This window comes from Dromiciops gliroides, chromosome 5 (genome assembly GCF_019393635.1).
Source record: "Dromiciops gliroides isolate mDroGli1 chromosome 5, mDroGli1.pri, whole genome shotgun sequence".
In the NCBI taxonomy this organism is placed as follows: domain Eukaryota; kingdom Metazoa; phylum Chordata; class Mammalia; order Microbiotheria; family Microbiotheriidae; genus Dromiciops; species Dromiciops gliroides.
In genome coordinates this window covers 26,653,766-26,667,814 of record NC_057865.1, presented here as the reverse complement: position 1 = coordinate 26,667,814, position 14,049 = coordinate 26,653,766, and the positions used below count along the sequence as shown (strand labels likewise).

The window sequence follows — 14,049 nt, the reverse complement described above, 5'->3', positions numbered from 1 at the left end:
AGACCCCAGGCTGACCACACACAGCCCCAAGCCAGTTGGCTGGCCACTCTGACAGTCACATGACTGCCCTCACTGGGCTTATGGTCATTATAATTTTGCCAGGCCCATGTAGGCATCTGTGAGTGGTGATGAGGTGAGGTGCCAGCACCATGGCAACGGCTACAACCAGTGGGTGGAGAACCGTGCCATTTGCAGAGGCACTGGGTTTTTTTAAATTCTAGCCAAAACATGGGGTCATAAAAACCTCAAATAACAATTAATTCTTTACATTCCTATTTTTAGAAAGAGAAACTTTAGGGCTTTCCCCCCGTTATTAAGTTAAAGGAAGCTTAAAAGCTGCTACCTGTAAAAGAAATAGGAGGAAAGGCAGGGGCTGGCTCAGTATTTTTCTCTTGGTCTCTGCCCACAAAGGGGGCTTGACCTATTGATAGTTCCTGGGACCCTGCTCTTTGTTCTGAACCCTCCATCCCGTAATCACACACCACCACTCTGAAAAAGCTAGTAAGGGTGTGAAGTCAAGGTAAGCCAAAGAAAATGGCTTCTCCCCCAAAGGAGACAGAAGGCAGTGAGGGAGGGTGTGACCACGTCAGCTAGAGAAGAGGTTGTGGTTCTCCAGAACACAAGCAAAAAGCCTGTGATTATACCAGCAAAGACAGTTTCACTAGCCAAAATAGCTACTGTTGCCACCACTTCTGCCAAGAAAGCAGTTGTGACTCCCAGAAAGACAGTTTTCCCAGTGAATACAGCGATTTCCTAGCCAAAGCTGTTATCACACCAAGGAAGAAGATGACCACTCCTGCCTGAAGAACTAGCACCCTCAGGAATGCGAAAATATCAAAAACAGGCCAAGAAATCTAATGCCAATGAAGTCACCCAAAGGATCTAAAAATGGAAACAAAGACAGGCTTCTTTGCCTCTGACTCTTGAGGATAGTGAGAAGGAAGAAAATGAAGACAATGCTAAAGAGAAAGCTATAGATAACAATTTGCCAATGGAAAGACTACTCTTGCAAAATTAAGCTATCCAAGTGCCACAATTAGGAGAAATGAAGAGGAAATGCCAGTCAAAGAAACACTTGGAAAGAAGAAAAATAAAATGGGCCAAAAGAAAGCCCCGAATGCCAAGAAACAAATTGGAAGTGACACCATCTAGAATTGTTTAATCTCTTTGCTGGTAAACTTAAACTGCAAAAAAACTGCTTCGGGGAGGACGAAGGGAAAGGAAGGGAGAAAAATTTGGAACTCAAAATATTATAAAAACAAATGTTGAGGGCCCAGCTAGGTGGCACAGTGGATAAAGCACCAGCCCTGGATTCAGGAGGACCTGAGATCAAATCTGGCCTCAGATACTAGACACTCACTAGCTGTGTGACCCTGGGCAAGTCACTTAATCCCTATTGGCCCACAAAAACAAAAATGAATGCTGAAAACTATCTTTACGTGGAATTGGAAAAAATAAAATACTATTAATATTTTTAAAAGTGGGGGAAACATTTCAATAAATTTAACAATATTTCATATTCTCAAGCCCCTTACCAAACAAAGAAAATAAGTCATATTTTCCTATGACTCTTTGAAGCCAAGTTTGTCCATTTTAATGTTGCTGGATTAAATTTCAATTAATTTTCCCAGAGGAAAAAATAAAAGAAAATAAAAAATAAATCTTAAAAAAACTATTTCTATACTATCTACCTCCTGAGAAAGAAATGATATTAACTGAACATACACTGAAGTATGCTATTTTTCACTTTCTTTTATTCAATTCTTATACAAAATGACTAATATGGAAATGTTTTATATAATTGCACATGTTCCACATGTTCAATTCTATATTTGATTGCTTACCACCTGGGGGAGGAAGGGGTAGAGAGGGATAGAATTTGGGACTCAAAACTTTAAATAAAAATGTTCATTTAAAAAGCGGGGGGGGGGGATGCTTCTGAACTAAAAACCAGTATAAATGATGTTTTAAGCTACTAGGAAGTTGAATTATATGGAATTTCAATCTGCTAAGTACATGGGAAAAATTCTGGAATTCAATGGCTCAGATATTCCTGACTGAAATGAAACTGGAAAGAGCAAAGGAAAACAAGTCAAATCCAGATGTGTGGATGCTCTTCACTAAGAACTTGCCTTATCAAGTGTCTCAGGAGGAACTCAAGGGTTTGAAAATGCTACTGAGGGTAGATTAATCTGCATCCAGGATGGGATACCCAGACAAATTCCCTACACTGAATTTAGACATGCTCATGAGAGAAAAAGTAAGAGAAACTGATGGTCACTTAAAAAATACCTGGGGCACCTGTGTATAATAGGTGATTTAGAAAAAAAAACAACTACTGGCTTTAAAAAGAACACAGAGACCAACAAAAAGACAGTAAGTGTCAGAGGGTAATGATTTTTTTTGTCTCTTAAGACCATCAAATAAAAGCATCAAACAAAATTAAGAATTGCACCTACCTCTAATATTTCTCCTCCAATCCAATACAGGAAACCCTGGCCCCCTCCCACTGAACCCTAACAAACTGATTCCGTCTCTATCTCAATAACCAAGGCACAAATTCCTTCATTCCTCTATTCCGACTCCTAACCTCATCTCTATCCATCTTAAAACTAACTCTCCTCAAGCGTATTCCCACCCTTCTCACCATAAGAAGGAGATTCACGGCCATCTTCCTTATCTGATTCTTTGTCTTTTCTTCTTCGATGGTGATGCTTGTGCCCACGATGTCTATGGCGTCGACGACTTTCTTTACTAAAAGGGACATGTACACCAATATACACAGCTCGATGGCCTATTTTTAAAAAGCACCAAAAGATGAATTAGAGGTTTTATAACTGTAAATACATACAATGATATAGCAGAATTTGTTCCAAATGCAAACTATTCAGTTGCCACAAGACATAAACCAAGTACAAAAATGCTTGCTTCATTTACTCCTTTTTTCTTTGTGGCTCAAAGAGAATGATACTCTTAATGAAAACAAAAACATTAAAAAAGAAAACAAAGGAAAGCTTAATAAACCTATTTGGGGGTCTGAGGCAGCAACATTTTGAGCATTTCTTAAATTATATGTACAATCTACTGAGTGGCCAACTTTACCTAGCCAAGAGCTTTAAAAGGAAGTGTATTAATGCATAGAATAAAAATAAACCGAATTCAGTTTGAAAAGAAAAATGGATGTTTCTTGAAGTTTCTAAAGATACTTCAAAACAAATTTCATAGAACCAATAAATTTTCTTATACTTCATTTAGGGACTTTGAGATCACCTAGATTAATACTTTAACTTAAGATTTTTTAACCAATTCTATGATTTTACCAATGTACCAACATTTTACCAATGTTTCCTTGTAGGTAACTTTCTATCTCACTGAGAATGTGCGCCTTGTGTACAACAGTCCTAGCTGTCTAGGCCACCATGTGACACAAATTATATCTGTATATGTATGTATGTACAAGATGGGCCAAAAGTCATGAATAGGTTTCAATATTTACTAACACCTTTATTTTTTGTTTCTAATTTACAATACCATATATACAGTATATATAGGAAAGGAATTTACATAACATAAAATCTTATAAATGGTAAAAAATAAAGAAAAAATAATTTTCAAAAAGTTATTAAAACATCACAACTTTTGGCCCACCCTGTATATATGTATGTATATGTGTGCGCGCATGGATGTATGTGTATATGCATAATACGTATATGTGAAATCATATTATGTATACCTCTATCAGTTCTTTCTCTGAAAGTGGACAGCATCTTCCTTCATAGGTCCTTTATGGATGATTTGAGTATAATGCTCAGAATAACTTAGTCATTCACAGTTGTTCTTTGAAAAATATTGCTGTTACTATATACAGTGTTTTCTTGGTTGTGCTCATTTCACTTTTCATTATTTTGCACAAGTCTTTCTATATTTTTCTAGAACCAACCTGCTCATAATTTCTTACAGTATAGCAGTATTACATCACAATCAAATATTTCAACTTGTTTATGAGTTGTCCCCAATTGATGAACATCTCCTCAATTTCCTCCTCTTTGCCAACAAAAAGAGAGCTATTTTATATTTTTATTTTATTTTATTCTATATTTATATATTTCTTTTACTTTTTATAGGTTCTTTTATTTTTTCCCTGATTGCCCTGGGAAACAGAACTAATAGTGGCATTGATGGGTAAAAGGGTATAAACAGTTTTTTAATTCTTTGGGACTGATTCCAGATTACTCTCCAAAATGGCTGATGAGGTCATGGTTCTACCAACAATGCATTAGTGTCCCAATTTTTCCACATCTCCAATATTTGTCATTTTCCCCTTCTATCATTTTAGCCAATCTGAAAAGTATGAAAAGATATCTCAAAGTTGTTTTAATTTGTAATTCTTTAATCAATAATGATTTAGAATACTTTTTCATATACCTGCAGTTTTGATTTCTTCATTGAAAAGCTGTCTGTTCAAATCCTTTGACTATTAATTGGGGAATAACTCATATTCTTATAAATTTGACAGTTTTCTATATATTTGCAATGAGTTCTTTATCCAAGAAGCTGTCTATAAAATTTTCCCCCAGTTTTCTGCTTTTCTTCTAATTTTGACTATATTGGTTTTATTTGTAAAAAAAAATTTTTTTTAATTTAACACATTTACTTTACATCTCACAATGCTATCTCTTGTTTATTCATAAATTCTTCTCCTATCCTGTAATGATTGAAATGACGCCACCTGCTGGAGACTTACTGTAGGAAAGCTCTGCCATGAGGAGAAGGCACCTGAGGGCAAGACATGTGGCTTTTCTTTGGAGTCAGGAAGTGACTTGTGGGAGGAAGAGGGGGCAAGGCTGACTGGTGGAGAGCGGAGCAAAAGATGTGCTCTCCCTTTGATAGATGGATGAATCTAGGCCTCTCTCTTCACCAAATTCTTATTCTCCTTAATAAATGCTTAAAAGTCTAACTCTTGCTAAAGCTTTTTATTTATTTTTATTTATTTATTGGCGACCACTCATTAGATATTTTAGACAGACTAGCTACAATTTTAGCCCCTTGCAATCCATAAGTCTGATAAATGAGATGTTCCATGTTCTTCTAAATTTTTCATAGCTCCCTTTATATCTAGGTTATGTATCCATTTTGATCTTATCTTAGTAAATGGTGTAAGATATTAGTGATCTATACCCAATTTATGCCAGACTTTTTTTTCATTTTTCCCAACAATTTTTACCAAATAGTTAACTTTTATCCCAAAAACTTAAATCTTGACATTTGTCAAATACAAGTTCATTGTAAACATTTACTATTGTGAACTGTATATTCTTTTTAAATGATGTAGCCTTCTATTTCTTAACCAGTGCCAGACAGTTTTGATAATTACTCTATAATATAGTTTAGGATCTGATACTACTAAGCCTCTTTCCTTTACATTTTTTTCCATTAATTACTTTGACATTCTTGACCTTTGTTCTTCCAAATGAGTTTGGCTATTATTTTTCTAGCTCAATAAAATCATTTTTTTGGTAATTTAATTGGAATGACATAGAAAAAAGCCCACTTTTAAAAAACATCTTTCTGGGGTTGCTATATAGCTTATATTCATGGAAGAGCACAATCTAGGAAGAATCAGTATTACAAGTCAATTACAATATTACAACACTAGAGAGACACATTAATGGCTATAAAAAAAGATGAAATGGATGGCTTGAAACAGGGGAGGCAGATGCTAACAGAGTAAGAACATCCATGTACTTGAAGAGTGCCAAGGAGGAAAAGAATTCACCACCTCTGGAGCAGTCTATTCCACTTCTGGCCTGCTCTAATGGCTAACAAGAGTCTTCCTGATATCAAGCTTAAATGCGCCATCTAGCTGCCCCTTAAGCTGCTTTTTTAAAACCTCTACATCCTTCTGCCCTTCAGGGCCAAATAGAACAAGACTAATCTTAGCAGTCCTTCCGACGGTCAAAGGTAACTCTCAGCTTCCCTCTGAGTTTTCTCTTCCACAGATTAAATAACCCCAGTTCTTTCCACCCATCTTTACATCACATGGACTCAAGGCCCTTCATCATCCTGACTGCCTTCCTCTGGACTCTCTCTAGTTTATTAATGTCCTTCCTAAATTGAGGTGCCCAGAACAGACTGAGGATTGTATAACTACCACCTCCCCATTCCTAGAAACTCTGCTCCTCTAAATGCAGCCCAAGATTTCAGTGGCTTTTCTGCTTGCTGCATCACATTGACTTTTACTGAGCTTGCAGTCCACAAAAACACTCAGATCTTTTTCAGAATTCCTATCTATCCATACGTCCTCCACCCAAATGTAAGCCTTTACCTTACCCGTATTGAATTTCATCATACAGGATTCAGCCCATTTCTCTAAGCTATCACGATCCTTTTGGACCATGGTCAGTTAATAAACATTCATTAAGTGCTTACTTTAAGCAAGGCACTACACTAAGTGGGAAAGAAACAGAAAGAGTCCTCAAGAATCTCACAATCTAATGAACAACACAAGCAAACAAATATGTACAAACAAGCTCTGTAGACAACAGGAAATGAGTAACAGAGGGAAGGTACTAGAAAGGGGGTTACGGAAGGCTTCTCGGTAGAAAGTGGGATTTTAGCCAGGGCTTAAAAGAAGACAGGGAGACTATATTCTTCTCACCAATGCAATGGTACAGAAGAGTTACAGGGAACTCATGATAGAAGAGGATCTCCAAATCCAAGAAAAAAAAAAAAGAAAGAAAGAACTGTGGAGTATAAATGCTGATTGAACCATACTATTTCTTTTGTTTTGGGTGCTGTTGGTTTTTTTTTTTTCTATTTTGAGGTTTTGCATCACTGCTCTGATTTTTTCTCTTGTAACAGGATTAATGCAGAAATAGGATCAATGTTATTATGTGTATGTATATATATGTGTGTGTATATATATGTGTGTGTGTGTGTATATATATATATATAGATGTATATAGATATATAGATATAACCTATATTAGATTACCTGCTGTCTAGGGGAGGGGGGAGGGAGGGGAGGGAGGGAAAAAAATCTGAAATTGTAAAGCTTGTATAAACAAAAGTTGAGAACTATCTTTACATGTAATGGAAAAAAATAAAATACCTTATAGGTTAAAAAAAAAAAAGAAGAAGAAGACAGGAAGGTCAGTAATTGGAGAGGAAGGAGGAGAGGAAGCCTAGAGACGGAGTCTTATTCATGGAACAGTGTCACTGGACTGAAAAGCATATGTAGGGGGTGGGAATATAGATGGTTGCAAAGGCAGGAGAGGGCTAGTTTATGAAGGACTTTGAGTGACAAACAGCGTTTTGTATTTGGTGCTGGAGACAAAAGGAAGCCAATGAAGTTCACTGAATAGGAAGAGTGACACGATCAGACTTGTGCTTGAGGAAAATCCCTTTGGTGGCTGAGTGGAGGACACACTGAGCAGGGAGAGACTGGAGGCAGGCAGACCCAGCACTAACTATTATGACAGTCCAGATATGAGGGGATGAGGGCCTGCACCAGGACAGCAGCAGTGTCAGAGAAGACAAAGGGATGAACTTGAGAGATGTTGCAGAGGTGAAATGCACAGGCTCTTGGCAACAGCTTGAACATGTGGAGTGAGAGTAAGAAGTGAGCCAGAAGGACTCAAAGATGGTGGTGCTCTCTCCAGGTAGGAGGTAAGGGGACTTTAGGGAGAAAGATGACGAGATCTGTTTTGGAGTTGATGAGCTCACCTAGTGAAATAACAGAGAGGAAGAAGAGAAGAGGGCCCAGGACAGAGCCCTGAGGCACACCTACAGTTAGAGAAGGATCCGGCCAAGAAGGCACAGAAGGAGTGTGGTCAGAGAGACAGGAGGAAAGGGATGTCCCAAAAACATAGAAGAGAGAGAGAGAAGGAGGAGGGGGATCTACAGTGTCCAAGGTTGTCATCACGTGCTTTAGCTACATCTCTCAGCTTTCTGTCATCCGCAGATCTGATGAGCATGCTACGTATATTCTATCCAAGTCACTGGTGAGAATGTGAGCCCAGACCCTGGGCTGCCCCATAAAGCTACCAGAGGCCTTCTACCACACTGTTCGTGAATGACTCAGATCTGTGCCTTCTTTTCAGAGTGTCATCCCTGAAATAGTCTTGATCCTGTGGAATTTTGTACCATGGCATCCTACCACCTCTAAACTCTCTGCCATCAGCTCTCCCAAAACTTAGGCTGCCTCTAAGACCATTCCCCCTTCCCTCCCCTTGGCTGTTGTAGATACTAAGCTAGAAAGATCCCATCATTTTCACCACAGCAACCTTCTTGTTTTGGAGAACCAGCCAAATGGGCCCGCTGTTCCTCCTATGGCATTCCTAGCTCCTCTCTCCATGCCTTGATACAAACTTCCCCATCCCTGGAACAAACGCCTTCTACACTTCAACTTCTCAGAATGCCTAATGGCCTTCCAAGTTTGGCTCTTGTACATGATTCCCCCATTTCTTAGCACCTGCTCCATTGTACTTGTTTTGCATATACTTATGTAACCAGATTATATAAGCATCTGGAGCCTACCCAGATCACCTAACATGGAGGGAGCAACAGGAGAGATACCAAGGAGAAGATATTCTACACTCCTCTAACAGAATGGTAGAAACAGCCTCTTTTGATTGGTTTCATACCTCACAGAGCCCATGGAGGGAAAAGGTCATGTTCACCTACAGCAAGGGTGCCATGAACTAGCTATGCATGGGGAAACCGCTACTTTCCCTTCTTCCCCCACCTCTTACCCTGAGGCCCCAAGGTTTGGAATTTTGTTTTGGTCTGTTTTGTTCATCCTTTTTCAATTCTAGGTCTAAGTATGGGAGCCAAAGCAACTTTGGAGAAAAGATGCCAGGCTGGACGTTATAGCCTGCCCCAGAAGAAAAACCGTGAGAAGATAGGGTGCCTAGGACTCGAGCCCAACAGGAGTTTGAGATTTGGAATGTGGTAGCACCATGCTATAAAAGAACTAAGCTAAACTGTGAAGCCAAATCCCTTCCCCTCTCCAGAGACTAAGGTAATACATGGGAAATTATTTCCTCTCCACCAGCCTGCTACTGGGAGGAACTTCTGTATGTTTGTTCTTCCTTAAAGCTTTGGATTAAATATCCCTTTGTTTAAAAAAAAAAAAAAGCTAAATGTGGAGGCAGCTAGGTGGTGCAGCAGATAAAGCACTGGCCCTGGATTCAGGAGGACCCGAATTCAAATTTGACCTCACACACTTGACACTTACTAGCTGTGTGACCTTGGGTAAGTCACTTAACCTTCATTGCCCCACCAAAAAAAAAAAGCTAATTAACTATTAAGTGGTTAAATGGAACTGGGGTGCAGGGGCCCCTAAAACTGAGAAAAACACCACTGGTGGGGACTGAAGCCAGTGGTAAAGAGCCTAGACACTCTCTCAGTCCTCTTCGGGGAACAGGAGAACCCTGAAAGAGGGATGAAATGTAACAAACTGGGACACCTGGTAGTAGAGGCCAAAGTTGACCCTGTCATATTTATATCTATGTATATTATTTACCCCAATAAAATATAAACTCCTTAAGGGAAAACACTTTTCACTCTTGTGAAACTCTTTTTTATTTCCAGTGCCTTGCACATAGTTAATGCTTAATGAATACTCACTGAATAACTGAATTAGGTCCAGAAAAAGAATTTTCCCTCTGTGGCTTCTATGATTTTTGAAGTATGAAATTGTCAAGAAATTATTAACTGCACTGCTCTAGGCAGAAAGACTGCTTTACAGATTTCTAGATAACTAAAGGCCCCCAGCATTACCAATATTGTACCTCCTAAGTTCTCTATTTTCTCTTCCGGTTCAGGCAGCCTATAGTTCACTCCAATAACAACATACTTTTTGGTCTGCCACAACTCGGGTGTCTCCAAAGGCTCTTCTAGGAACATTCTCAATTTTTTTGGTCTCAGGACCCCTTCACACTCTTAAAAATTACTGATGACTCCCCAAAGAGCTTTTGCTTGTGTGTCTTATGTCTATCAATATTTACAATATTAGAAATTAAAACATCCAAGTATTACCATAAAAATAATTTTTACCTTGAGGACTTCCTTAAAGGAGCCTGGGGACCCCTCTAGGTGCTCTACTCACCCTACTCACTGCTCCATTGCACCCCTCCTTCACCCTGATCCTCAATTTCTTCACAAGTTATTTTCTGACTATCAATACTACTTACTTCCCTGCCTCCCTCCCCTTTTCAATACTTTCTCTTTTCCTAACGCCTGGCCTTCCAAAGCCATATTTCAGTCATGGGTCCTCTTCCACCAAATCCCAAGGGTCATGGGTCCTCTGGGGCTTGGTTTCTCTCATTCACCCGATCACTCAGTAAACTTGCTGTTCAGCACAGACATTTTACTTCTGGCTCATTGCTTCAATTCTGTCTCAGAATCCAGCTCTTCTTTCCATGCTGCCTTATCATGCTTAGAGGATCTCTGTCAGCAGCTTTCTCCCTCTCACTTCCCATTAGGTTTAAAGTTCTCCATGAGATATGTGGTGATGTCAGGCAAACACATGGCCATTCCTTGTTAGGCATGGGCCATCACTCTCTTTTGAAACCAAATAAATGCCAACCTCCAGCTCTTTTCTTTCCAGATCTCTCTTCTAATGTTCGTCACTTCCACCATCATTAACATTAAAACACCACCTGATATTTAATGGCTTCATTTTCTAGTCCAAAACTTGTCACAATACTTTCTGGACACCTTCTGGCAGGGTTGTGGTGTTTCAATATAAATTCTAATGGTTTCAACATTTATAAATCTAAAGCAGTATGATTAAAGGAAACCCTATACATTTATCATCGACAAAAAATAAATAAAAAATATAAAGCCAACCACTGAAAATCCTCCCCCCACCCAACCTCTTTTCTTTATTTTTCAAGCTGAGAGAAATGAGCATTAGCAACCAATGATTTGGGGAGATCCAGAGTCCCCCCTTTTTCTAAAGTCCTGATTTCAAAAGTTCAGTCTCTTGAAGGACATTACTGATGAGACTGAATTGGCTTTCTCAACAATCTTGTTCAGACCCCACTCAGGTTTGGGTGGGGATAAATACATTGAATAGAATGCCTGAGACTGGAGGTAGTCTAGATATAGGGATAGTCTCTTATATGATGTCACTCCAAGAACCTCATTGTAATAAAGGCCAGACTCTAATTATAATACTTATTTTCTTGTTAACTGTTAACCCATCAAAGTTGATGGCCACCCTCAGGAACACGTACTATTCCAAGAGCATATAAACCATGAAGCTACCATGTGGAGTCTTTGGTCTAAAAGAGAAATGGCCAAATGGCAATCCTTTGATTAATAAACATGCTGGCATTATTAATTAAATGATTAAACTACTAGAAATTATGTCTCTAGAACTTTTTTTTTTTAAGTGAGGCAATTGGGGTTAAGTGACTTGCCCAGGGTCACACAGCTAGTAAGTGTCAAGTGTCTGAGGCTGGATTTGAACTCAGGTCCTCCTGACTCCAGGCCGGTGCTCTATCCACTGCGCCACCTAGCTGCCCCACTAGAACTTTTTAAACATCATAAAACACAGGATCATAGAGTTTAAAACTGAAAGAGACCTTAGAGATCATATATTCCAAACCTTTTATTTCACAGATGAGAAACTGAGCACAGAAGATGCCTCGTGCCAGGTCTTATCAACAACATAGAAAGTCAAACCCAGACTCTGTGAATCCAAGGCTGTTTCTACAAGGCAAAAGTACCTGTTGTGGCTGCTCTTTTGTTTACCCTTGAGTCTCCCCGTACCTTTCTTTCACTTTCCAAATTCAGCACCATGTTTAATATGACCAATGGAGACGTGCAAGACTAAAGAACCAACGAGTACCAAGGGGAGTCAAGAAAGGAGGTCCCTGATTTCTGTTCTGTCCTTCCACAAAAAGCAGATCTCTTTTTAGAAGTGAGCCCTGTACAAGCCTGCACTAGAGGACAAAAGACTCATCTTTATGGACTGAGGAAAGTAAAATATATTATAGTTATGAAAACTAAAATTCTTACCAAGAAAATTTAGGTGCTATGCTTTGGGGTTTGGGACCTAAACTAAAACATAAGCTTCCAGGAGGTAGTTAAGGTTCATGCCAGTCGTTCAAATATGCCAACAATTTTTTGAGGTAGCGCTGAGAATCATACTTAATAAGAACAACAAAAGCTAACATTTATATAGTACCTATATGCCAGGCACTGTCCTAAGAAATCTGCAGTTTTCTCATTTGATCCTCACAACAACTCTGGGAGGTAGGTGTTATCATTTTCCCTGCTTTACAATTGAGGAAACTGAGGCAGAGAAAAGTACAATGACTTGCCCAGCTAATCACAGCTAGTGAGTACCTAATGCTGGATTTGAATTCTGATCTTCTTGACTCCAGGCCCAGCTCTCTACTTAGCACACCAACCTAAGTAGTCATTTACCATGACATCAGTGGCATTCTAGCTATCAAAGAAAGGCTTCTTTCTTACAAACACATTTTCACATTTCCACATTTCTGAGAACTAAATAATTAAGATACCTTCAGTAGACAAGGAGAAAGAGCTGGGTCTTTAAAAAACAGAATGATTGGTTCATTTCAGGCATTCTTGAGGAGCTCTAGAAAGAATTCCCATAGTCCCTTTGACATACAAACCCACAAACAACCAGTGAATGACATGGGTGAAAAAGACCCCCAATGTTCAAAGCCTGACGGTCAGAGTGGAACTACACCAAGTAAAAGCTTTAAACAAAACAACCAGTCCAAAAAACAAACAAACAAAAACCCAAAACCCAGCAGCCATGCCAAAGGATAATGTTTCATTATTACAGCCAGAGGAACAGAGACACAAGACATTACCTAGTGAATTCCAGTTTAAAAAAAAATTTCAATCTCTGGAAAAACAAGAGGACAAGTTTTCAAATCCTTGCTCTGTCTTCTTGTCTTCAGTATATCACTTAGCCTGCCTGGGTCTCAGTTTCTTTATCTGTAAAGTGACAGAGTTGGACTAGATAACTTTTCATGTCCCTCCTAGTTCTAAATCTATAATCCTTTCTTATGCACCTGAGTTATTAAAGAATTTGAAGGATAAAATTGCTACAAATTGATTGCTTAATGATAACTTACCACTTTAAATAGTATGTTAATCTGATACTATGCCTCTAGATTATATCTAATTTCTTCATAAACCCCTGGTCCTATTTTAGAATACAAGTGACACTGGTTTCTTGAAGGTCGTGCTAAGCACAAAATACTTTAAGTACAACCTCCATCCATGACTGTTAATGAGTTCAAAGAGGCTCATCACCACAAGACCAACCATCTGTTTAAGACATGTTTTTAGCCACCTCATCGAAGGCTCCTAAGACCCAGAAGCAGCTGCAGCCTCACTGGAGAAGGGCATAGCAATGCTAAGGAAACCACAGGTCTCTGGAGTCAAGCACAACTATTTAGTAAGGGTGAAATAGATTGATGAGGAATATGACAAGCGGACTTCAGCGACCTGATCTGTACACTAAGAAGGAAAGACTAGACAATTTCCAGGATCCCTTCTAGATCTAAATCTAGAATCTTATTTTTTTTTTATCAGAAGCAAAAAAATTGGACAATTGCCTGTTCCTGACTTTTTTCATCCTGACTTTAAGCTAAGCCCCCAAATTTTCTAATTCCAAGATTCTAAAATTGCTGTATGTCTGTGACATCTGAAAGATAGCCTGAATATTTTAAAATGGGATTTTATATAGAAAAGCGAGAATTCTGATACATAGGCCATGTTCTTCAATAAATATATGAATTCAAAAAGTCATACTTATTAGGAACAATCAGACATAGGTTTATACTACATTACAGACATATGTTCAAGTACTTACTTTCTAGTTCTTCCTTTTCAAATTTGGTGTTAATGGTTGAACTGGTTTTTCCAAGATCCACAACTGCTTCTTCATCAGGACCCTAAAAACAAAAAGCCAATCAGTCATTCATTCATTCATGTATTTGGCGGGGGGGGGGGGGGGGGGGGAAATGTGAGGAAAGGAGTATGAGATGGTACCAA

The 14,049-nt window shown here is 38.8% G+C and overlaps 1 protein-coding gene across 10 annotated transcripts in view; it reads right to left on the bottom strand.

Annotated features, from left to right (window-relative positions):
- SLC4A7 (solute carrier family 4 member 7) overlaps positions 1-14,049 on the bottom strand; it is a 120,627-nt gene that overhangs the window by 55,663 nt on the left and 50,915 nt on the right. For all 10 annotated transcript variants that reach the window (XM_043969376.1, XM_043969377.1, XM_043969378.1 and 7 more), the window contains exons 2-3: positions 13,868-13,949; positions 2,648-2,794 (exon numbers count right to left, since the gene is read on the bottom strand). In XM_043969376.1, coding sequence (XP_043825311.1) covers positions 2,648-2,794; positions 13,868-13,949 — 229 coding nt within the window. The remainder of the gene's footprint in view (positions 1-2,647; positions 2,795-13,867; positions 13,950-14,049) is intronic.